The sequence below is a fragment of the Bos taurus genome, chromosome 14 (genome assembly GCF_002263795.3).
Source record: "Bos taurus isolate L1 Dominette 01449 registration number 42190680 breed Hereford chromosome 14, ARS-UCD2.0, whole genome shotgun sequence".
NCBI lineage: Eukaryota > Metazoa > Chordata > Mammalia > Artiodactyla > Bovidae > Bos > Bos taurus.
In genome coordinates, this window is record NC_037341.1 from 9,868,403 (window position 1) to 9,892,321 (window position 23,919).

The following is a 23,919-nucleotide window of genomic DNA, read 5'->3' on the forward strand; positions in this document are numbered from 1 at the left end:
CCCATCCAGCACTGTCCTCTCCCATTCATAGGACTTTGGTCTAGTTACTTACTCATTGCCTCTGAGCCAGTTTCACTGTCAGCAAAATGAGGGGGGCAAACGCTTTATCACCTACAGTTGTTGGAAGGAATGGAAATTAGATGATTCCTGGAGCAAAGCATATAGACTACATTTGGGTACAAAATAACATTTATGCAAAATAAGTGTTGCCCACCTGTTAGAGCTTATTTACCATCATGACTATTATTATTATGTTGTGCCATTTAAAATTATCAGAAACTGTCAGATTTACTTAACCAATATATGAGAATATTGTCTGAGAGCTGACTTATTTCCTTACAGGGAAATGTAATCACCAGACCTCAGCTGCAAATGTCTTACTCCAAAGCTCCAGATAGTAGCAAGGATGAAAATGAGCCCCTGAAATTCCATTTCTATCAAAGCATTTAAATATTGATTGGAATTTCAGCAGAAGGATCATAGTAAATGATGAGAAGGGTGTCTTTCACTAGGGGAAACATACTGTTGATTTAGGATATGCAAATATTAGTCCCCCTTAGCACTGGCCACAGAATGATAAAATTTAGAATCCAGAGACAATACCAAATGGGGTTGGTGTGAAACTTGATTACTTTTAAAGAAAATCAGCCGTCGGACTTTATAAAACACTTCCAAGAGTTTCATTTTGCCTGTGAGAAAAAGACAGCTTTCAAGCACCCAGCTCTGAGACTGATCTGAGAAAGACCAGGACACCTTTTTATTTCATGGAAGGTGGAACAACTTCTTTTATTCTCCTAGTTCAACACTACTGAGCTGAATTCCTATATATTAACAAAATGTATCATGAAAATATTTTGTAATTAGCACTTTCTCTAGAGAGCTCAAAACAGCTTTCACATGCTTTTATTTTAATATGGGTATACCTTGAAGATACTGCAAACTGGATTCTGCACCACCACAATAAAGCAAATATCCCAATAAAACAAATCACACGAAGCTTTTGGTTTCTCAGCACATAAAAGTTAGGCTAACACTATACCATAGTTTATTAAGGATGCAATAGCAGTCTGTCTAAAAAAATGCACATACCTCAATTAAAAAATAGTTTCTTGCTAAAAAGATGCCAACCACCACCAGAGCCTTCAGCAAGTTGTAATCTTTTTGCAACAATAACATCAAAGGTCACAGATCATCATAACAAATACAATAGTGGACAAGTTTGAAATGTTTCGAAAATTACCAAAACATGACACAGACATAAAGTGAGTAAAGGTCGTTGGAAAAATGGTTCTGATAGACTTGCTCAGTGCAAGGTTGCCACAGACCTTCAATTTGTATTTAAAAAGAAATGAAATAGCTGTGAAGCAAAATAAAGGGAAGTACAATAAAGCCTGGTTGTATTTTACCTTACCTTTGACATCAACGACTGTATACAAGAATACTTATCTGGAAAATGTGCAGAATCTACTTTAAATGATCAGAAATACATTGTTGGCAGTTTCTTTACATGTCTTTGCAGTGAATTATTTTCTCTGTAAACAAGGAGGGTGACAGAGGGAAGCAGAGATAGTACTAAGTAAAATGCATTTGGAAAAGTCACTTAAAAAAATTGTTTCCTTGGATATACTGTTTCTAGAATCCAGAAGCCAAGCAAAGTCTTAAGTATCTACATTATTCATTAATTCATATATTCAAGAGCATTGAAGTCAGCCGAGAGAAATGAATTTGTGCTGAATCAGAAACGTGGGGTGAGCACTCTAGGCAAGGAGAATGGCTTGCTCTGAATTTAGCAGATTTGAAATAGCACCTTGAATTTGAGGATATGCCAATTACTTGATTAGCTGGAGAGAGTGTCAGCGAATGAGCCTTGAAGAAGCAGGATCCACAGAATAGAAGCCTTATAGATCTTGTTCAGAACGTATACTGTATCCCATAAGCATTGAGGAGGCATGGAATAAACAACAGAAATAAAATAGTGCCATTCTAAAGAGTACTTCAAGTGGTGTTTTTTGTAGCATGTGTAGTGTGCCACGAACTGTTTTGACTGCTTTACATGAATCAACTCTTATAATACCTGTGATGACCCTAAGAAATGAGTACTATTATTTTCCCCATTTTTGTGGGTGAGAAAATAGACACCTAGAAATGTTAAATAACTTGTCCAAGATCTTTCAGCTAGCAAGTGGTAGAGCTAGGGCTTCAATGCAAGCAACCTGGCCAAAGTGTCCATGCTTGTAAGCAACAAGCGAGTCTACCCAGACCACAATGCAGCACAATAAGCAGTCAGATTCAGTTAGTGACGAGAACAGAAATACTTTTGTCCGGAAGGATTTACCATGTGACATTCCCAAGATTCACATCTGATCTTTAAAGCACTTGATGTCATCTGTTGTTTGGCTAAAAAAAGAAACTAGAATCTTGGACTGTGCTGGCTGATACAAGTCCGTTACCTTGTGAGTGAGCCTAGCCCGCACATATCCGCAGCTTTGTTCTCTTCTGCTTTTCACGTGCACATTACAGGGGAAATCGCATCTTACTGTGGTTTTCATAAAGCATTCCTCCATGTAGCCCTGTGGACTTGTAAGACCTGCCTTTTTTCTTAAGAAGATTATAGATAAATTGTAGAAATAAGGCATAAATGTGTGAAAATTGAAATGATAGGAAAAGTATACATTTGCATGGTAATCTGACAATAATTGCCATTGGATTCAGCAACATTTATAGAACTTGTTTTTCCAAAATAATCAACACGACTGAAAAAAAATCACGTGTGTTTAAAAGTTGCTGGGATCAGGCTGACAGTCATGAGGGAAAAAAGGAGGTTGCTTAAATGTGTCTCAATGGGGCTGCAATTTATCAGAGGCTACAGGGTCCCTTGGGGTGAAGTTGGTGGTAGATACTCTGCTCATTGATTTATGCTTATATTTCTGTTTTCTTTTATTCTTTTTGCTTTTTTTTCAGAGGAAAAGATACAGTCCTTGAGGACATGTCCTCCCAGCACCCACGCACAGCCCTGGTGTCGGGTTTGCACAAGAACCAAAAACAAAGATGGCCTTTGCAAGGCACGTCAGGTGTATAACAACCTATGCTTTGTCCACACAGGCGGATTCACATTTCCAAGGCCACGCTGGACTGCCTCAACGGTGACTATAATGTGGAAGAGGGTCACGGTAAAGAGAGGAATGAATTCTTGAGGAAGCATAATATAGAGACCTATTTAATTAAGCAGCCTGAGGAGAGTCTGCTGTCTTTGCCCGAAGACATCGTCAAGGAGTCTGTGAGCTCCTCAGACAGGAGAAACAGCGGGGCGACGTTCACAGAGGGATCTTGGAGCCCCGAACTGCCCTTCGATAACATAGTGGGGAAACAGAACGTAAGTCCTGGCTTCCTTCTTCCAGTTTGCTGTGAATGCATGTGCACCTCCAACCCAGATGCCTCAGGGAAAACCGATTCATCTTTAACCTTTTCTTCATTGAGCATCTTAATCGTAAACGATCAAACATGTATCCTCAGGATGGAATTAACTTATGCAGTCAATTTCAGGAAATGTCAGGAATACCAGAGGGTTCTCAACACCCACTTTTTTTTTTTTTTTTTGACCTAGTTAAAAATAAATATCATGTGAAGCTGAATTATCAGTTTACCAAAATTAATTCCTCATGTTGGAGAAGATAAACATCATGTTATGAAACTAGCAACGGAAGAGGAAGGTCAAATCCATAAGAATGTCTTTTTTTTTTTTTTTTCAGTTAGTTGGCTGGCTCAGAGAACTGAGGTACCCTCTGAAATTTAGAATCAGAAGGTCACTGTTGATTGGGAAATATAATGGCTGCAAGTGAGGTAAAGGTGAGGTCATTCAAGAGTAGCAAGTGATTTCAAAGCCATCAATATGATGCTATTTTTATGTAGCGTGGATTTGCATCTTCTATGAAACATAGGATGGGCACCCCTGGTGGCTCAGATGGTAAAGAATCCACCTGCAACGCAGGAGACACAGGTTTGATCCCTGGTTCAGGAAGATCCCCTGGAGGAGGGCATGGCAATCTGCTCCAGTATTCTTGTCTGGAGAATCCCACGGACAGAGGAACCTGGAGGGCTATAGTCCATAGGGTCACAAAGAGTCAGACATGACTGAAGCGACTGAGCAGTGCACGCATAAGACATAGGGCTCAGTACATAAAGTGTAAATGATCAAAGAATCTAATTATTTTTTAACTATATCTTCAATACTAGACTCACACTAAACCCAGTGAGGTGCTCTTACTCTGAGAAGCACCAGAGAACTGAAGTTGACCAAAGGAGAACCGAAGTGGCTTCAGGGACGCTCCACGGCCCGAGTGCTTGGTCAGAGCATGGGCAAAATTACCTGCTCTGATGTGGGTTTTCCCTTTCATTATTTAGGGCGGGCACACATAGTTGACCTTATGTAAGTTATGTGAAATCATTGCACTTTTTAAAAGAAACTTACCCCAAAATGTCCATATATAATACTTGTAAACAGCTTCTGACATGCTCCTGAGCCAAGGAAAAGCTGAAACTGCTATGAAGTAAACAGACCAAATTGATAGTATCTGGAGCTTTGTGAAGACATATAGAAGTTAATTGTTTTAATCCCCAGAACTGAACATTTCTCACTGACTTGTCACTAAGAAAAATCTGTCTACTTAAAGGCATGTGAAATAGAAAAGGTTAAAATGCTGAAAGTCTTGCCTCTTTCTTCTGCATTTGAAAGATCGACAGGGTGCTCTGAGGCCAGGGTGACCTCCGTTTCCTTCCAGCTCTGTGTAAAGGAGCTATAGATCAATGCATGGAACTCATTCCACTGGGCAAAGATGCAGGTTCAACCGTGTCTGCATGCATGGCAAGAGTCGACCCTTAGGTCTTCAGTGTTCTTTTGTGAGTGTTTACTTTCCTCGCAAATTATTATGCCCACACAAGTCATCACTGATTTCAATACCTACCTCTTTCCATCCCTGAATTGGTGCGCATGGTACAATTTGCTATTATAGAAAATTACAGTCTTAAATACTTCCTGGAGTTGGTGCATGCCCCGCTGAAAGTACCATCTGTTTCCTCTGTCTATTGTTAACTTGAGCCTGAATGCTGGTTATTTTTAAAAAGATGCACACCTCACCCTGAGCACCTCAGTAACTGTGCATAAAGTTGTCTCTCTTGCTTTTATGTTTTTCCTTTTATTTTTGGTCTTTCCTTTTGAAAAACTCCATCCATTTAAGCTGATTGTGGAAATGGGGATAATTTCTGTTAATAATTGTTTTAGTCTCAGTGTGCCTATCCTTACTACTAAGAATTGAGAACCCAGAAGAGAGGCAGAGATACTTGGTTTTAATTCATGATTGACTGATCTGGTAGAATTATATAGGAATACTAGAAATATTTCTCTGCTAATTTCCTAATGATCTTAACTGATATCATAAAGATGTCATTATTAGTCAAAGATTATTATTTTTGGTGTTTAACCATACCATATATTTCTTAAGATGCCTGAGTTTTGCCTGTATTTACCATCTTCAGGATGAGTAATCTCAGTTTGTTTTGATGTCTTAAGACTTAAGAGCTGATATGCTGATAACCAAGTGGTACTAATAACATTTTGGAAATGATTAAGTCAATTAAAATGGTCACAGATGCACTTGTGCTTAGCCCTGGAAGTCAGTGAGCCATATGTGCAGTGCAGGGACATAGAGTGTGCCTGGAAGAGATCAAGACTGGTCTGGCTGAGCCTGTGCTCTGCCAAATCACCCGGTCAGTACTACAGAAAGCCCAGACCATCTAAGTGTTAGCTTAACACAGACAAAACATACTAATGCTTTGTTGGGGGTTTTCTAGCTAAGTTGGCCAGATGTTTTAGCTTCTATTGATTCATAAAGTATTCTTTGACGTATTTTTAATGACAGTGGTATGCCATGCTGTAATCGGTGCTATATGGATAGCAGATGTTTGGATAGTTACATTCTCATGTATTCATTCATTCAATAAAGATTAATTGAGCGTCTGTTTCATGCCAACTACTGCTAGAATAATAGAGAAGGAGGGACAGAGGAAAGAAACACTTTACAGATGAAGTCAGCCAGTAGTTTATATGGTTTGGGAAGACAGGGATTGTGTCTGTTTCCCTTATCACTGTTGAGTCCACAATCAGAACAATACCTGACGAATAACAAGGCTTGTTTACAGTTTGCTAATTGAATGAATTAAACTGATTGAATGAATAAATGTGGGTAGAAAAGGAGAAGACCCAGTCAAGTTTAACTTCCTGGTTTTTTGCTTAGATCTGACAGGATGGATGGTAGACCTGCCCACCAAAATAAGCAATACTGGAATGGAAGGAAACACTAAAAGCCTGGGGGAGGTCCAAGGGGAGATATCCAAAGGCTGTTGAACACACACTTCTGGAGCTTAAGCATAAAAGGATTACACAAGGGATGTGAGTCTGGTAACATTTGAGGGTAGATGAAACCATGAGAGTGAAAGAGATCATGCTAAGGAATATGCACAATAAAACAGTAAGAAAGTGTAAGACAGACATGCAGGAGGTAAAGAAGAGTCAGGATCCCATGACAGAGACAGATAGGAAGCAAAGTGACCAGAGGAGATTAGGCGATGAGGTATCATGGAAGCCGACAGAGCAGAGCATTGTGAGAAGGACGAGGTGATCAACAGTGTCCAGTGTAGCCAAAAGGCCCAGTTAAAGGACGACTGAAAATTGCCAATTTGACTTGGATTGGAAAACAACATTGGCAAGAGGCAGACTTGATGCAGTGGTGAAGTCAGAAGCCAGATTGTCCAAGTTGATATGAGAGAGCTCTGGATTTCCAATAACCCCAACTCCACCCCAGTCCCCTCTCCACTACCCATTTCAGGAGTCCGTTAGTAGTTTGCAGGAGCAAGGGAAGTCACTTAGAATTATTTCTGGCCTCTATGTGAGCCTTCAGTCCCAATCTATGCCTGAAGATAATCTCTTGGTTTAGATGTTGTGCATCTTCCCAGCCCCTATATCTGTGCCCCATTGGGCTAAAATTGTTTCAGCCCACTCTTGGACACCCTAAACACTTATGCTTTTTATCCTTTACTCTTGACATGGGCAGATGTTTTGCCCACTGATTTGGTGTCCTGGCTCCCTGAACCCTGGCTCAGATACCTGTGAGGTTTCCTATGCTCTGAGCCTCTGAGTGAAATGAAATTAAGAAAACTTAGAAGGCAAGAAGCTTATGATTATACATGGACTATTGAAATGTAAGATTACAAAAGTAAGAAGTAGATAGCTGAAGTACACCACAAGTGTGAACATTTTGACCTCAAGGAGGATATCCAAGAAATTTCAAGGCTAGGCTGTTGAGTGAGTCATCAACATGGTCATTGAATTTCTCAGAACAGAGACAAAATTTGAGATGAAAATGAAGACGTAAGAAAAGGGTCCTTATTCTGAAGATCATATTTTCCCCATGCTATAACTAAAATCTGTTTGTAAGCTTGAGCTCTGGTTCATTCAATTGCTGAACAGTCTTTGTCTTTGAGACGGTGAGGATCCTGTAAGGAGAAGACAGACTTGGCCCCTATCTTTCATGAGCTTATTTTAAGGGAGTAGAGAATGCAGACAATTAGTCAAAACACAAAAGTACTGAGAAGTAAATATAGATGGATACATGACTAAGGATCAAATAGAATTTACTGCAGACTTACTACGTCAAGAGATCTCTGAAAATTTCACATGAGTGTTGAAAGAACCCTGCATTTGAATGACCTGGAAAAGGACATTATGTATAGTAGGAACAGCTTGTGCAAAGACCCTGGGTGGGGAAAAAAGTTTGGTGTGTTAGAAGAGCAAAAAGGCCCAAGTGACTAGAGCATAGTGAGTGGGGAAGGAAGGAACACAAGATGAAGTTAAAGGAGACAGAGGCTGAGCTTGAAAACCTGGTTGACTTTGGATCTTATTCTAGGGAAGTGATAGAACTATTTTAAGCTGGCCAGTGACATGATTTGATTTATATGTTTAAAAGATCATTCCAACTGCCTGTGGAGAATGGATTGTAGGGAGCAAGAATGGACTCATTAGACAAACAGCATTTTTACTTGTGATTTATAAGAGGATATCAAAGGTTGAAGCTTTTATGTCTCTATAAAGTGCATTGTGTGAGGATATGAATCATTTTAACTTGATTTTGTGTGTGTGTGTTTTATTGGAGTATAGTGGCTTTACACTACTATGTCAGTGTGAGCTTCTGCTGTACAGCAAAGTGCACCAGCCATACAACTTGATTTTTATGACAGGTGATATGCCAAGAGAGATGGAGCTATTCTTTTAGAAGCAAACCCCCTTTTAAAGCCTGGGTTCTCTCCCCTGTTTATTGAGAAATCATCACCATTGTCCCATCCCTCCTTTTCACATTGATCATGACATCAGAACCTAGGCATTTTTCCATTACTCCTCTAGACCTTTTAAAAGAATCACTGGTGGGGAGAGTACAGATTTGGTACTTCTGTTATATATATTAGTTGTTTCTGTACAGGAGACTGACTTTGGTCATTATTCATGAAGTTCATATGTGTACTGTGAAGATCGAAAACACAAATGAAATTATTTTAGATCTGCTTCCAAACCACCATCATAAAGCAAATGTCACAATAAAACAGGTCACACCAATGTTTTGGTTTCCCAGTGCATACAGGTTATAGTAACAGTATACAGTCATCTATTAAACGTGTGATAACATTATGTCTTAAAAAATGTACATACCTTAATTAAAAAACATGTTTTTGCCAAAAAAGATAACCATCACTTGAGCTTTCAGTGAATCATGGTAGTCACAGCACAGATCACTGATCACGGATCACAGCAGATATAATGCAGTAGTGTGAAATATTGTGAGAATCACCAAAATGTGACAGAAAGACACCAAGTGAGCAAATGCGGTTTTAAAAACATGGCACCCATAGACTTGCCTGAGGCAGGGTTCCACAAACCTTCAATCTGTAAAAACCACAATATCTGCAAAGTGCAATAAAATGAAGTGCACTAAAATAAGGTATGCTTGTGCTCCACACAACAAGACAGACATTAAATGCATTTCCTTACCAGGAACATAGATAAACACCCATGGCGTCACTGACACTCATAGAAGTGGAGAGCCTGGGGCCGGGTACCACGTGGGGAGTGTTGCTCAAAGTCTTTGCGTTTCATTCTCACATCAGTCTTACTGGGTCAGTTTGATGTGCCTGCTTTACAAGTGACAAAATTGTGATGTGAGAGATAAGTTCATTCCCTGAAGGGCATATAGTGAGTGAACAACAGAACTAAAACCAGAACCCGGTCATGTCTGATTCTGAAACCTTCATGCTTTGAATCAGGCTGCATTGCCTCCTCTCTGTGTCCTGAAGATGGATACCAGGTTTCTACCGTCTACCTTGTTTCCTGGTCAGTTGATCTTAAAAGGTCGTGTGTGTGTGTGTGTGTGTGTGTGTGTGTGTGTGTGTGCACATATGTGTGTCTTCACCCACCCTCTGAAGATGACTCACTTTCTCTGCAGGCATATTTAGAAATTTTCTGTGAAAACTCCAGAAAAGGACCAGCTTTTCCTCCAGGTAGTGTTAGCAATACCCCTAACATCTCACTCCCTGAAAGTCCTGATGCGATCATTGTTGGCATGGAAAGGGTTAAGCAGGAAAGTCTCTCATGTCTACGCAGTAATAAAACAAAAAAGGAACCATTTGATTTAGTTACACTTAGCCTAGAGAACCTTGACTCCAGAAATGTGTAGGGAGTGAGGCTAGCCATGGTTGAAAGCAGGACATAAGAGCATATTTATGTTATTATGTTTTTATCAGTCCCAGCTGGGACTTCTCTTAGATCCTGTTTTCTGTAGCCATTGAAAAAAAAAAAAAACCTCTCATCTGATTGCCTTGCTGATCAAAGCCATGTGGACTTGATGTTGAGGGCCCGTTTTCTCATAGTAAGCCGGTTAGCCCTGTGTGTCTCCTAATCTTGGGGCAAATTTCTGCAGGACCTCAAATTTGCCCCTATGATAGTGGGAAGGGCTGGAACAGAAATTCAAGAGAATGGAGTCCTGGCCCTGATTCCTCGCATACTATTGCAAGGCCTTGGGCCACCATGTCTCCCTTCTAGGTCTCAGGGTTCTCATCTGTGCAAAGGCAGAACTGGACCAAATGGTCCCATGACTTTTCTCTCAGCTCCAACACTGCCCCTTCAGTTTGTCAGCCTCAGACACATGTTGGAAGTCTGTGGCTATACTGGTGAGTTACCGACACTTCAGAATCTTGCCACTCAAAGCCCAGAGAACAAATAATTCACTAGGAATTATTTGCGATGATGGGAAGTAATGGGAATACCCCTTGTTTACAGTTTTCCTGGTATAACAGTTTAGCGTAACTGTCATCTAATAAACTGTCTTAAAATGTTAATACCAAATCAGAACCAAGAGTTAAAGCAAAAAAAAAAAAAAAAATTATTGAGATGAAATTTCATCTAACTAGGGGATTAAGTCTGCCCTTTCTCTCAGTGTTCTGGATAATTGCATTTTGATTAAACAGAGGGGGGGGAAACCAAACATCATTATAAACATCATCACACTTTGCTATTTTTCAGGCAAAATAACCATTCAAGCAAAATAATCAACATGACCATTGTATTCTCCTGTCAAGACATACTGATCACTAGGGTTTGATTTCTTTCCTGCTTTTTCTCTCTAAAGGTGGTATGCAAACTAAGTGGCCGAGCCCTTCTTTTTGCATATGAAAGGCCAGAAGACAAAGAACACTCTTAATTCAAGCTCATTTTACTTTAGCATTTGACTTGGGCAAGTCAATCCCCCCAGAAGTCCATTTGTTTCCTCATTCATGCAGCCATTGATTATTCAACTACTTAATGAACTATTATTTGCCAAGCTTTGTACTGGTGCTGAGGACAGGAAGATGCTGAAAGAGGTCCAAGCTGTCTGGGAGCTTACAGTCCAGTGGTATTACTAGCAGGTCATCAGGCTCAGTGGACATTGTTCTCATTCTAGCAGAACTGAATAGTGATCCCAGGTAGTCAGTGAAGACCTTCCCAAGGAGGGGAGGTTAAGTTGAAATCTACAGACAAGCAGGAGTGAAGCAAAGGATGAGGGAACAAGACCCCAGGAGGAGAGAAAAGACAGGGCCATCATCTCAGCCTGGGTTTCGGCTCCTGAGGACTAAAGCACATGCTTCTCCTTCCCCTCTGAGAACCCTGACCTGAAGTTTCTACCCCTAAAAATGCCCAAAATATGCGGCAGTGGCCTTGAAGAGGAAGCTGTGTTTTCCGAGTCAGCTGCTTCTTTGACAAGCTGCTGAGTATCTAGTTGTCTGTGTTCAGGCTTGGTATAGAGGAAGCCACAGGCAAATTTTCCTCCATAGGTAATTTCTTTTGAACCACTTTTTACATCAGATTAAGCTTTGATGTTCATTGGATGGGACATCTGCAGGCTTTGGGGATAGACACGATGATAGGTTCTGGACATTTCCCTGAAGTCCATCTGTACTCTTCCGGTAACGTGGTTTGTACTGACAACAAAACTCCCCAGGCTGCTCTTAGTCCCGACTCTGAAGATAGCAGCTGAGTTCAGCCAGGAATTAGAGGGATCTGGTTTTTCACTCTCTTCAGAAAGGCAAATGGATTTGAAGCCATCCAGAGAGCGTTGAGTGGATTAAGTAGGCATTTTGATCCATTAACTTTGACGCAACATCCCCACTTTCTCTGAAGTTCCAGAGATAGACTAAGGTGGAAAAGATAAAGGGAGAGATGAGTTTGTGGCTCGTATGGAATTACAGCTCTGGAAAGGAGTGTATAAGTTGGCACAAGACACAGCCTGTGGCTCCCCCATGGCCAGTAGCTGGCTGAAACTTTGCTAAACTCATTGGAGTCTTCTTTCACCAGGGATTGACTAGTTGTTTCAGGAACCCTAAACATCTGAGGAACTGGACCCAATGAACGCAGTGGTAGTTTATTTTTATTTATTTTTATTTTTGATCATGCAGAGAGGCATGTGGAATTTAATTTCCCTGACCAGGGATCTTCACCAAGGGACTGCCAGGGAAGTCCCAATAGTATTTTAAATATGTGAAGATAATTGTATGATATGTTAAATGTGTGAAGGTAGGTAGGAAGAAAAAGCAAAAATCTGTTTGTTTGTTTTTTTACTTATTTCCTCAATTTGAAAAAATAGCAGTGGATTTAAGTTTTATTCATCTTGATGCCAGTTTTGCTGGGCTGAGATGTGTCATTGTAAAAGTTCTTCATTGAGTTATGTCAAGATTTTCCCATCTTTTCTCCATGAATACCTTTCATGGTTCTGACCCAGTGTGATTTATATATATCAGAGTTTTTCTTTCCACAGAAAATTGGATTTGATGTGAGTGAATTTGCATTCCCTCTTTTTAAAGTGATTTGGCACATGTGTCATGACCCACCATTGCTACTGCTCTTCACAAGGAAACGAATCACCATAAGATAATTCAGTTCCAGCCCAGAGCACAGACCCTGGATATTTCTGTTGGCCTGGCCAGCTTCATCTCGACTATTTGTGTATGTACTTATTGTCACTTCACCTGGAGTCTACAAGGAGTTATAGTCCTAATTCCTTGGGTATTGATGGAATTTTTTGAATGACCATTATGTTTCAAGGATCTTCAAACTACTACTGTGAATTCCAGGTTATGAACCACTAGACTTCATTGTGTCTTCCCACTCCATGACTTTTGTATCATTTTTAGCCCCTTAAAGGATCTTTTCACAGCTTGAGATGATCAGATCAGATCAGATCAGTCGCTCAGTCATGTCCGACTCTTTGTGACCCCATGAATCGCAGCATGCCAGGCCTCCCTGTCCATCACCAACTCCCGAGGTTCACTCAGACTCACATCCATCGAGTCAGTGATGCCATCCAGCCATCTCATCGTCTGTCGGCCCCTTCTCCTCCTGCCCCCAATCCCTCCCAGCATCAGAGTCTTTTCCAATGAGTCAACTCTTCGCATGAGGTGGCCAAAGTACTGGAGTTTCAGCTTTAGCATCATTCCTTCCAAAGAAATCCCAGGGCTGATCTCCTTCAGAATGGACTGGTTGGATCTCCTTGCAGTCCAAGGGACTCTCAAGAGTCTTCTCCAACACCACCATTCAAAAGCATCAATTCTTCGGCACTCAGCCTTCTTCACAGTCCAACTCTCACGTCCATACATGACCACAGGAAAAACCATAGCCTTGACTAGACAGACCTTTGCTGGCAAAGTAATGTCTCTGCTTTTGAATATGCTATCTAGGTTGGTCATAACTTTCCTTCCAAGGAGTAAGTGTCTTTTAATTTCATGGCTGCAGTCACCATCTGTAGTGATTTGGAGCCCAGAAAAATAAAGTCTGACACTGTTTCCACTGTTTCCCCATCTATTTCCCATGAAGTGATGGGACTGGATGCCATGATCTTCGTTTTCTGAATGTTGAGCTTTAAGCCAACTTTTTCACTCTCCATGTTCACTTTCATCAAGAGGCTTTTGAGTTCCTCTTCACTTTCTACCATAAGGGTGGTGTCATCTGCATATCTGAGGTTATTGATGTTTCTCCCGGCAATCTTGATTCCAGTTTGTGTTTCTTCCAGTCCAGCGTTTCTCATGATGTACTCTGCATATAAGTTAAATAAACAGGGTGACAATATATAGCCTTGACGAACTCCTTTTCCTATTTGGAACCAGTCTGTTGTTCCATGTCCAGTTCTAACTGTTGCTTCCTGACTTGCATACAGATTTCTCAAGAGGCAGATCAGGTGTTCTGGTATGCCCATCTCTTTCAGAATTTTCCACAGTTAAGAGCTCCATATTCATCATACATGGTAGCACCCACTCAGGTGTCCATATCTTTAGAGTACTTAGACACAGGACTGTTCTTAAGTGATAAACTCAGAAACAAACATTAGGAATAATGATAGCCAAGAAGAGCTAAATTAATTGGATCAGTCTAATAAAGTGTGTGGTAGAAAAGTTAGGATAAGAGGATGTAGAAGCCAGGGAGCAGCCTCTTCTTTTCCCAGTTTTGTCCTGCTATTGTTACCGCCCCCCCCCCCCCACCAGGGTTCTTGGCCTCGTCTGTATAGAGATTGATCAAAGGCCAGACAAGAAATTCAGGCAAGGCTTTACTGGGGCCCCGGCTGTAGCAGGAGGGAGCGAGAACAAGTAGCAGGTTCCCTTGCTTGCTTATTCCCCAAAGTGGGGGCGAGCTCGTTCCTTATACGGAATGAGGGTAGGGATGTATCCAGGGGTCTGGCCAGAAGGGTGGCTTGGGTCGTTTGTCCACCCTTTAGGTGGTGTTGTGTGCAGGGGGCATGCACAGTACCCTGCTTTTGCTACCAACTCCCTGTTTTTGCTCCTGGCTCTTCAGAAGTGGCAGTTGGGCTTTTTTGGGGGTTTTTTTGTATCTTTTGTTCAGAATTTGCCCCAACTGCACATGCACACAGTTACTTTTAGTCCCTTCCAGTTTCTTCCTGTTTTGCGGTTCGTGGAGAGGTGCGTTCAGGTGCAAGCATTGCAGCACTGCAGCCGAGGGTCCCAGGTCCCAGCCTGTCACCCCATCTCTGTTGAAAAGTTTAGAGGCTGGATTCTTGCAGGTCAGTAATGTGAGCTCCTTGGAAGCTGAATCCAGGAAAGTATCAGTCATTAAACTTAATCAGCAAATTGTATAATAAGACCCATAGACTTATAGCACCAAATATGAGCAATTTATCAGCAACTCTTGATAGAATGTAATGGTTAGATGGCATCACCAACTCAGTGGACATGAATCTGAACAAATTCCAGGAAATACTGAAGGACAGGGGAGGCTGGCGTGCTGCAGTCCACGGGGTCGCAAAGAGTCAGACAGACTGAACAACTTGATGTACTAGTTAGGTCATATTCCTCATTGAAAAGAGTTACTTCAGAACCTTTTTAAAAAGATAAAAAGTTAGGTAATTCTTATATTTAAATTTTCTGCAAATTTCTGCTAAGTAAACAAAGATATAGATATAACACACACACACACTAATTTTTCCCATGGCATTAACATTTCTGAAAAACCTACATCACTGATGTTCACAAGAAATCTGAATAACTTCGGTCCTGATAGATGTTCGTTTATTCATTACCTGAGCTGAAATTATCTGATCGCCAACCCAATCCATTGCCAGAACAAAGGGTCACTTGGTCAGTGGGCTGGTGGCCACCTCTCCAGCCACAGTCAATTACATTTTGGCCCAGTCGTTTCAGTGCTGTGACTACTTTGATTCACACCTATCCTGTGGCTTGATAAACAAGCCATCAGTGTGTCGGTTTCTCTCGCCCCAGCTCATGAGCCATATCCAGACAGAAATCCTGCCTCCCTCCCTAAGTCCACACCATCCCGCTCACCCACTCCACCCAGTCCTGAGATGAGGTCCAAGCTGGGGTTTGCACATCTCTTCCACCCGTTACTGTGGATGTGATATTTTAAAAGCTAATAATTCAACTGGCAGCTTGCCCCCAAATCATCTAACTTCAAAGTGGCCACATCTAAATGGGCGTGCCAAGTTCTGCTTCAGCCAATTCTGCAGCAGTTTAGCAACTATTTTTGATTAAAAATGGCTCAAGTGTGTAATGACAAGAGTACAATCCTATTCCCAAAGTGAGATGAGCATCTTTCTGAGAAATTCAGAGGATGAAATCAGACTTAAGGGATCCCGAATTAGTTAGCAGATGAGTCAAACAGAGCCAGACAAGCTCCTGGCCGGACAGAATCAGTGTCAGGCACCACTTGTCCTGGGTTAATCTGGCTCTGAGGTCCTTGGATCAGAGCTCCGGGACAAAATCTTGAATGCTGGAGCTTCCCTCTGTGGGCTCTGGGTAACCTTGTTTCGAGAGCTCTGCCCAGTTACCTGTAATTGTGGTCAGCCCAAAAATTCAGCCACAAATGACCATTTGCCTACCCCTCATCTAAAGGGCAAATCCCATGGATGGAGGAGCCTGGTAGGCTGTAGTCCATGGGGTCGTTAGGAGTCAGACACGACTGAGCGACTTCACTTTCACTTTTCACTTCCATGCATTGGAGAAGGAGATGGCAACACACTCCAGTGTTCTTGCCTGGAGAATCCCAGGGACGGGGGAGCCTGGTGGGCTGCTGTCTCTGGGATTGCACAGAGTCGGACACATATGAAGCGACTTAGCAGCAGCAGCAGCTAAACGGAGGGGCTTCCTAGGTGGTACTAGTGGTAAAGAACCCTCCTGCCAATGCAGGAGACGCAAGAGACACGGTTTCGATCCCTGTGTCGGGAAGATCTCTTGGAGGAGGGCATGGCCACCCACTCCGGTATTCTTTCCTGGAGAATCCCATGGACAGAGGAGCCTAGCAGGCTACAGTCCACGAAGTCGCACAGAGTAGGACAGGACTGAAGCAATGTAGCACGCACCCAGTCCAAAGGCAACCAACACAGACACAGGCAACCGTCTGTGTCCAAAGCCAGGAGCCACTAGTTGGATGAACTGAAACAAAGAATGAGGCATTAAATGTCAGACAGAGGACCCTGGGAAAGGAACCTAGCACACCTGGGACCTAAACCCCCAAATAAGTAAACTGTTTTGATGATCTGCCTTATCGATGTTAGTCAAAAGTTCAAGAGTGAGTTTGTGGGGTTCAAATCAGCAGCAAATTAGTAAATGTTTATTGTGGAATCTGCCAGAATTTGGGATACCTTCCTGGTTATGGTTTTGTTCTCTTAATCATAAACAGTTTGAAATTTCAGACCACAAAGTGACAAAGGAGCTTATACATTTTTTATTCCCTATCCAGTGCAGCATGCAGCCAATATTTGCACAGTTCCGATTCTGCTCCAAATGGGAAGCAGTGAAGGCTCAAATAGCTCAGGCCCCAGACTGACATTGTTTGCTGACAATTGAGAATGGGGAACCAGGCTACAGAGGGGTGCTGGAATCCTGGAGCAGGCTGGCTAGAAATGTCCAGACTATTATTTCAGCCAACAGAGTGGACATTCTGATGCTTGTTATTTCGTTTCCTGGTGCAGAAGCTCTGAGCCTATTATGAAAATCCCTTGAACTCTTCCTGTAGTTGTATTCTGTAAACCTCCTCCCACAGTAAGATCTCATTAAACATTCTTTTGATTTGTTTGGGAGATAGGTGATGACGGTATAAATATCTTAAAGAGAGAGAAAGTAAGCAATATCCCTAATTTTAGAAAAAGCATCAGGTACATCATTTGAATGTGACATTTCGTTTTCTTCTCAGTACAGACAGGGAAAATTGTGGCAATCTTGGCTAACACCCCTTGCTTATAAAGAATGGTCTAATTCACTAGCACCTCTATTTTTTTCAAAAGGAAAAATTGTTACATGGCAGGTTCTGGAAAGCCCCATGTGGATATTTTCCCTGGGACCCCCAGCTCAGTGTTTTCCCAAATAAATACCGCCTAGAATGGCACCCCACTCCAGTACTCTTGCCTGGAGAATCCCATGGACAGAGGAGCCTGGTAGGCCACAGTCCACGGGGTCGAAAAGAGTTGGACACGACTGAGCAACTTCACTCACTTCACTAGAACCTTCTTACCAGAAAAACATGACCTGCATACCCAAAGAAATCTCTGCTCCCCATCCCTGGATTTGAGGGGGAAAAACAATAATTGTTCCACTTTCAAATGCAACAAGCATTCTTCCTGGAGCAAATAATTTTGGACTGCTGCTAAGTCGCTTCAGTCGTGTCCGACTCCGTGCGATCCCATAGACGGCAGCCCACCAGGCTCCGTCATCCCTGGGATTCTCCAGGCAAGAACACTGGAGTGGGTTGCCATTTCCTTCTCCAAGGCATGAAAGTGAAAGTGAAGTCGCTCAGTCGTGTCTGACTCTTAGCGACCCCATGGACTGCAGCCTACCAGGCTCTTCCATCCATGGGATTTTCCAGGCAAGAGTACTGGAGTGGGGTGCCATTGCCTTCTCTGAATTTTGGACTAGATCACCTCAAAGCTTTCCCTAGTGAGCTTTCACAAAAAGAACACAAAAATAACTTTTAAAAAAGGAGAAGTCTTCTCTTCTGGGGGCTGGTTGGGGGTGGTTAATAAAAGTAGAAGGAAAAAATGAGCTTTCCTGGTGGCTCAGTGGAAAAGAATCTGCCTGCCAATGCAGGAGATACAGGAGGCTTGTTTCAATCCCTGGGTCAGGAAGATCTTCTGATTAGGAAATGGCAACCTGCTCCAACATTCTTGCCTGGGAACTCCCATGGACAGGGGAACCTGGAAGGCTACAATCCATGCGGTCACAAAGAGTAGGGCACGACTGAGCATAGCACAGAATAAAAAAGAGCTCTAATGTGTACACCGGGGAGCCCTTATTCAGGCTTAGTGTTTGTTCCTGGCAATTTCTTCTCGCATTGGCCTAGAGTTGCAGGACACAGAAAATGGGTTAGGGACTAAAACGTACAATTTCTGCCGTTTCCACAATCCAAACCCTGCAGGCGACAAGTCTGAAGTGGAGCCACAGAGGCCTCCAGGTGAGGCTCAGGGAGGTGCTGCCATAGGGGTGATGGGAGGAAGCTCTGGAGCAGCTGAGGAAGCTTCAGAGTGCAGCCTCCAGCCTGAGGCTGGAAACAGCCAGAGTCTGGGGAGAGGATAAGCCATCTCCGCATAAGAGACAGAGATCCCTGTGAGACTCTGAGCCTGCTGGGCTGGGCATCTTCTCTGGGTCTTTCCCAATCAATAGCAAGCTGGCCTACAGTGCAGGATTTCAGTCACAGCTACCTATCACTTAATCTCAAGACTCCATCTCCAGCGGGGCTAAAAGATGACACCCTTTCACTGATGACTTTAACCTTTGCTTTATTCTGGTTCATGGGAAACACTCAAGCTGATGTTTATCCAGGCATTGGTCCCAGGAAGGACTGTAGGTTAGTGCTTTCCCATCTGTGACCTCATGTTCTAGATTCCAAACACCTGATTAAAACCCCATGCTGAGAAGCATCATAAAGCTGCCTTTCAAGGTTCTTGCTCTTGGCTGGAATTCTCTTAAGCTGTTGTGGCAATGCCTGTTATCCTAGGCTGATCAAAAACTAGGCATTTAATTGAATAGTAGGAAAACAAACTACTTCTTATTTAATAAATGCAATTTGGTAAACAAAGTCTAAATTTGGAGTCCGTTTGGGGGAAGACAGGAAAAGCATCACCAGACTTTTGGTAGCAAGAGATTGAAAACAGTGCCCTAAGAATAGTCTGACACAGCCATTCAACTTTTCATTCATGCATGCATTCATTCATTCCGAAAGTGCTTATTAAGAATTTATCAAATATGCCAGATGCTGAAGGTTTAGTTACGGGTGAAACACAGTGCCTGGCCCTCCAGATCAGAGCCTAGAGGAACAGGCAAACCCACAATGAAGCGGTAACAATACATCACAGTAACTGCTGTGTTAAGAATACATGCAGACTCATAATAGGCTTCTTGCAGAAGATGATGTCTGAATTGGATTTTAAAGAAGCAGTAGGACATTCTACCTAGCTGCCACACATTCAAGTGCGTAAAATGTAGTAGACGGAGTAATTGTTTACCGGGTCATACTGTGTTAGTTGCCTAGGCTCCAACACAGAGTCTGATGTTTGCATTCAGTCTGATTCTGTGCAGTAGTATACTCAAGGTATGGACAAAGTGGAGAGCACTGTCGTGCCCTGTGTGGAAACCGCGTCACCTGTGAAGTGATTGGGAAAGCTGACGCCATTAGCCTGTGGAAGAGAAGTGGAGGCGAGCAAATAGATTCTATTCAGAATCAGAAACAGATCCACTAAGTAAGAGTTGCAAACAAAACCAGGGAAGAACGTTAGAGTCTTATTTCCAAAGTGGTCCTCCACGAACCATGTAGAGGACATCTGAGCAAAACCTGTTTCATGGTTATAAAAGTTCGGAAAATGCAGAATTTAAAAGCCTGATTTCTGCAGAACTTATCAGTACCTTTATTTCAGTAATGTGTACTGTGAGACTCCAATAGGAGGATGTAAGAATTTTTTCATTCAACACACCAGTACTGAGTGATTACTTTAGTGCCAGCTTCTGGCATACACACTCCAGACAAAGAGATTCGAAAAAGAGACAAAACCCTTTCTCTGGAGGAGAGTAGTAAGAATGGATGGCAGTAAACAAACAGTGGATCCACATTTCCTAAATTGATTGGTCCACAAACCATTTTGTAAAGAAGCATTCCTTCATTCCTGTGTTCCTTAGAACAAGATTTTGGGGAAAGAGTTAATTAAGAGAATCTTGTGATGAAAGAGAGGGATGATTTCCTCAAATTCCAGAACGGAGAATGTGCGGGCTGATTTACAGCATCTACAGGTGTGCTGCAGAGGGTGTGTGAAGACTGGAATATGTGATCCATAAGAGCTAAAGTGTTTTTGACTCAACAAAACTGGATGTTTCAAGAGTAAACTTTCAGTCTAAGATCTCATTGGGAGTAATTTGTTATTTGCTGGCACAAACTGATTAAGAAATACCAAATGTATGACTATCCATGAAGCCATCAGATCAGATCAGTCACTCAGTCGTGTCCAACTCTTTGCGACCCCATGAATCGCAGCACGCCAGGGCTCCCTGTCTATCACCAACTCCCGGAGTTCACTGAGACTCACGTCCATCGAGTCAGTGATGCCATCCAGCCATCTCATCCTCTGTCGTCCCCTTCTCCTCCTGCCCCCAATCCCTCCCAGCATCAGAGTCTTTTCCAATGAGTCAACTCTTCGCATGAAGCCATAGGACCTATTTTAAAAAGAAAAATGTACATTGTTAGTATGTACACAGATAAACATGATTCCGAAAGAACAGTCTTCTGGTCATAAACCAAATGATGAGTTTGAGAGGGTTTATATTCTCCTACCCCATCCAAATGAAGTTTACAAAATCCCGAGACTCTCAGCAAGACCCTATGTTCAGAAACTTGAGTTCAGAAGGAACTCTGATTTTCATCTGGGCTTCAATCATTTTTTTTTCCCCACACATCAAAGCATACAGGATCTTAGCTCCCCAACCAGAGATTGAACCCATGTCCTCTGTAGCTGAGCGTGGAGCCTTAACCATCTTAAATGCTGCTGAACTGCTAGGGAAGTTCCACAGGGTTTAAACAATTTGCCCAAATTCATAGACCTGGAATGGAGTTTGGAAAATTATGTTCCCAATGGTACTGGGCACACCTCAGTTTGTGTTTTGGGTCTGCCGTGAGGAGCATAGTTTCCCACCTCCTCTCTGGGATAGAAGACTGAATTCTGACATTTCCAAACAGTGGAGAGAATTTCTGCCCGAGAAGCCGATAGGAGATCCACAGAGGGTAGGCTCCAGTCTCATTCACCTTCTGAGATGCTGTTCTAAAAACATTTAACCCCAGAGCTCAAACCCCCTGCCCCAGTATGAACCCTGCTGTTCGGTTTTCTAAGACACTGGTACCTGCTTCCTTCTCTTGGATCCGGCACTCCTCCTCACTGCTCATCCTGCCGTACCTCCACCTGACATTTGTTTCTTTCTCTGTGGTTGCCTCCTTGGCACTCAGTGCTCAAATTAGCTTCAGAATCCTCAGAGCATATACTGTACTTGCTCGTGTTGGCACCTGTGACTCCATCTTTTGTCGTGAGGCTGGAGAAAAGGTTTTCAGTAAATTCTACCAGTGATAAAGCCCTGCTCTAGAATTCTTTAGAGACTATGAATTTAGGTTATGTTGAGTATCTACATGAAGATTAAAAGGAAGAGTCCAACAGTGTCATAGAGAGGAATACTCATGGAATGGGCTACTGGGCTCCACGAGATCAAAGCCCCCAACTCTGGCTCCACAGTCAGAGAGTCTGACCTGGCTGCAGAGAAGCTGATGGCTCATGAGTATAATTCTTTGAGGCTCATGAAGCTCCAGTACTTTGGTCACCTGATGCAAAGAGCCAATTCCTTGGAAAAAACCCTGACGCTGAGAAAGATTGAGGGCAAGAGAAGGAGGTGATAGAGGATGAGATTGGTTGAATGGCATCACCAACTCAATGGACATGAGTTTGAGCCAACTCCAGAACATAGTGAAGGACAGGGGAGCCTGGCGTGCTGTAGTTCATGAGGTCACAAAGAGTCAGACATGACTAAGCGACTGAACAACAACCACAACATGGGTATATGAAGGATTCAGGCAGGAGGGCCTCCAAGGTGTTCTATCAGCTCTCACAGGCTGTTATTTCATGACTGCATCATCTTATGTCAGTCTAGCCTATGGTCTAACACTGGCCAAGATGAGAGGCTGGCAGAGAAAAGAAGATGCAGTGAGTGTGTTCGGAGGCAGAGCTTTCTCTTCCCCTCTACAGAGGTACTGCATCCTCCACGTCTTCTCAAGAGATCTTTTGGGGGAGGAGATGAGCCTTGTTGTCCTCGAGCTCCAACTCTAATGTTTTGGGTCAAAGAAGTTGAAATTGGAGCTGTGAGTCGGTGTTGCATTTGACTGGATCCTACTGGTTGATCTTGTCACCTGCAGTTAAGATGCCAGGAGACAGAGTCCCCTCTGCCAAATCTGCTGGGTCTTCCTAAGCCAGTGCTATTTCTGTGTCCATGTGGCCACACCCAGTGATCAACCATGGTGGTTGTACCTTTCCCCACCTCCTGCTGTTTAATCCTGTGAAACGGTGAGAGGCTGCAACTGCTTGCATTTTTGCCTAAAGGAAATCAAACACATATATCTATACAAAAATATAGATATATAACAGTCTATGGGGAAAAACATTCATCAAGTGTACAAGGTCTAACAATCATCAAGCTTAAGTAGCAGATTCTGGCTTATTTGACTGTCCATGAGAAATGCTAAAAAAAAAAAATTTGCAAGCCATTCGTCCCCAAGTCTCTCCACCACCATTCAAGGAAAGACCACATGAAAATGTGGAAGCTACTTGGTTGGAGAGGATCATTTCTGTGGGCTTTTCAGCTCTGTTTTCCCTTCTGTTATTTGTATTGGTTTTCTTTCTCTCAAACCAGGGATGTGCCTGGTTAGAGAAGGCTCTTGGTTAACATTTGCAAACCGACAGCTCTCCCTACACCTGAACTGAAGGAATTCAGTGCACCTACACAGAGGAGAGGGAAATGTCCCCCTTGATATATTGTTTTTCCAGGTTGTGTTTCTGGGAACCAAATGCTAACTTATCGACTTCTGTAGGTTTCACTGAATACAACTGCATGGAATGCTATTACTGTTTGCGATGCAACCTAATCTGAACACATTGCCTTTCTTTTTAATCCAAAGGGGACTAGCAGGTTTATTGTGTTTGCATGTGCTTTCCCCCTAGACTCTGGCTGCCCTAACAAGAAATTCAATAAATCTACTTCCAAACCATCTTGCACAAGCTTTGCATGTCCAGTCTGGGCCTGAGGAAATTAACAAGAGAATAGAACATACCATCGACTTGCGGAGTGGTGATAAATTGAGAAGAGAGCATATCAAGCCATTCTCACTGATGTTTAAAGACTCCAGCCTGGAGCACAAGGTAGAGCTGGGTCTCCACAGTGGCTCTTTTTCTGAAATAAATTGTCGTAAATGTTCACGGGACCAGAGAGAGAGCCCAGGGGCTGCGGTTTTGGTTGGTGTGTCTGTTGTGTGTTTGTTTGGTTTGGTACTGTCTTTTCTTTTTTCTCTTTGAAAATCATGAGTAGACCGAAGGCCATGAAAGGAGATGCTGGTTAGATAAAGAGAGCGTCAAGTCTGCTCTTTATGGAAAAGATGATGGAAAGAACAAAGGAGTTCCTTCCACTTTGAGATTATTAACCCAAGTGACGTTAGCACCCACTTGCCTTTGATTTTAGGTGAATCTGCTACCCTTGTAACCTACTATATGGGGGCACCCAATAACCTAATGCAAGTATTAGTGATAGACACTG

The 23,919-nt window shown here is 42.6% G+C and overlaps 1 protein-coding gene across 3 annotated transcripts in view; it reads left to right on the plus strand.

Annotated features, from left to right (window-relative positions):
* Window positions 1-23,919, plus strand: part of ADCY8 (adenylate cyclase 8) — a 225,256-nt gene that overhangs the window by 114,272 nt on the left and 87,065 nt on the right. For 2 of the 3 annotated variants that reach the window (XM_010811937.4, NM_001192841.1), the window contains exons 7-8: window positions 3,103-3,373; window positions 23,331-23,528. In XM_010811937.4, coding sequence (XP_010810239.2) covers window positions 3,103-3,373; window positions 23,331-23,528 — 469 coding nt within the window. The remainder of the gene's footprint in view (window positions 1-3,102; window positions 3,374-23,330; window positions 23,529-23,919) is intronic. The other variant, XM_025001640.2, reaches the window with a different exon arrangement.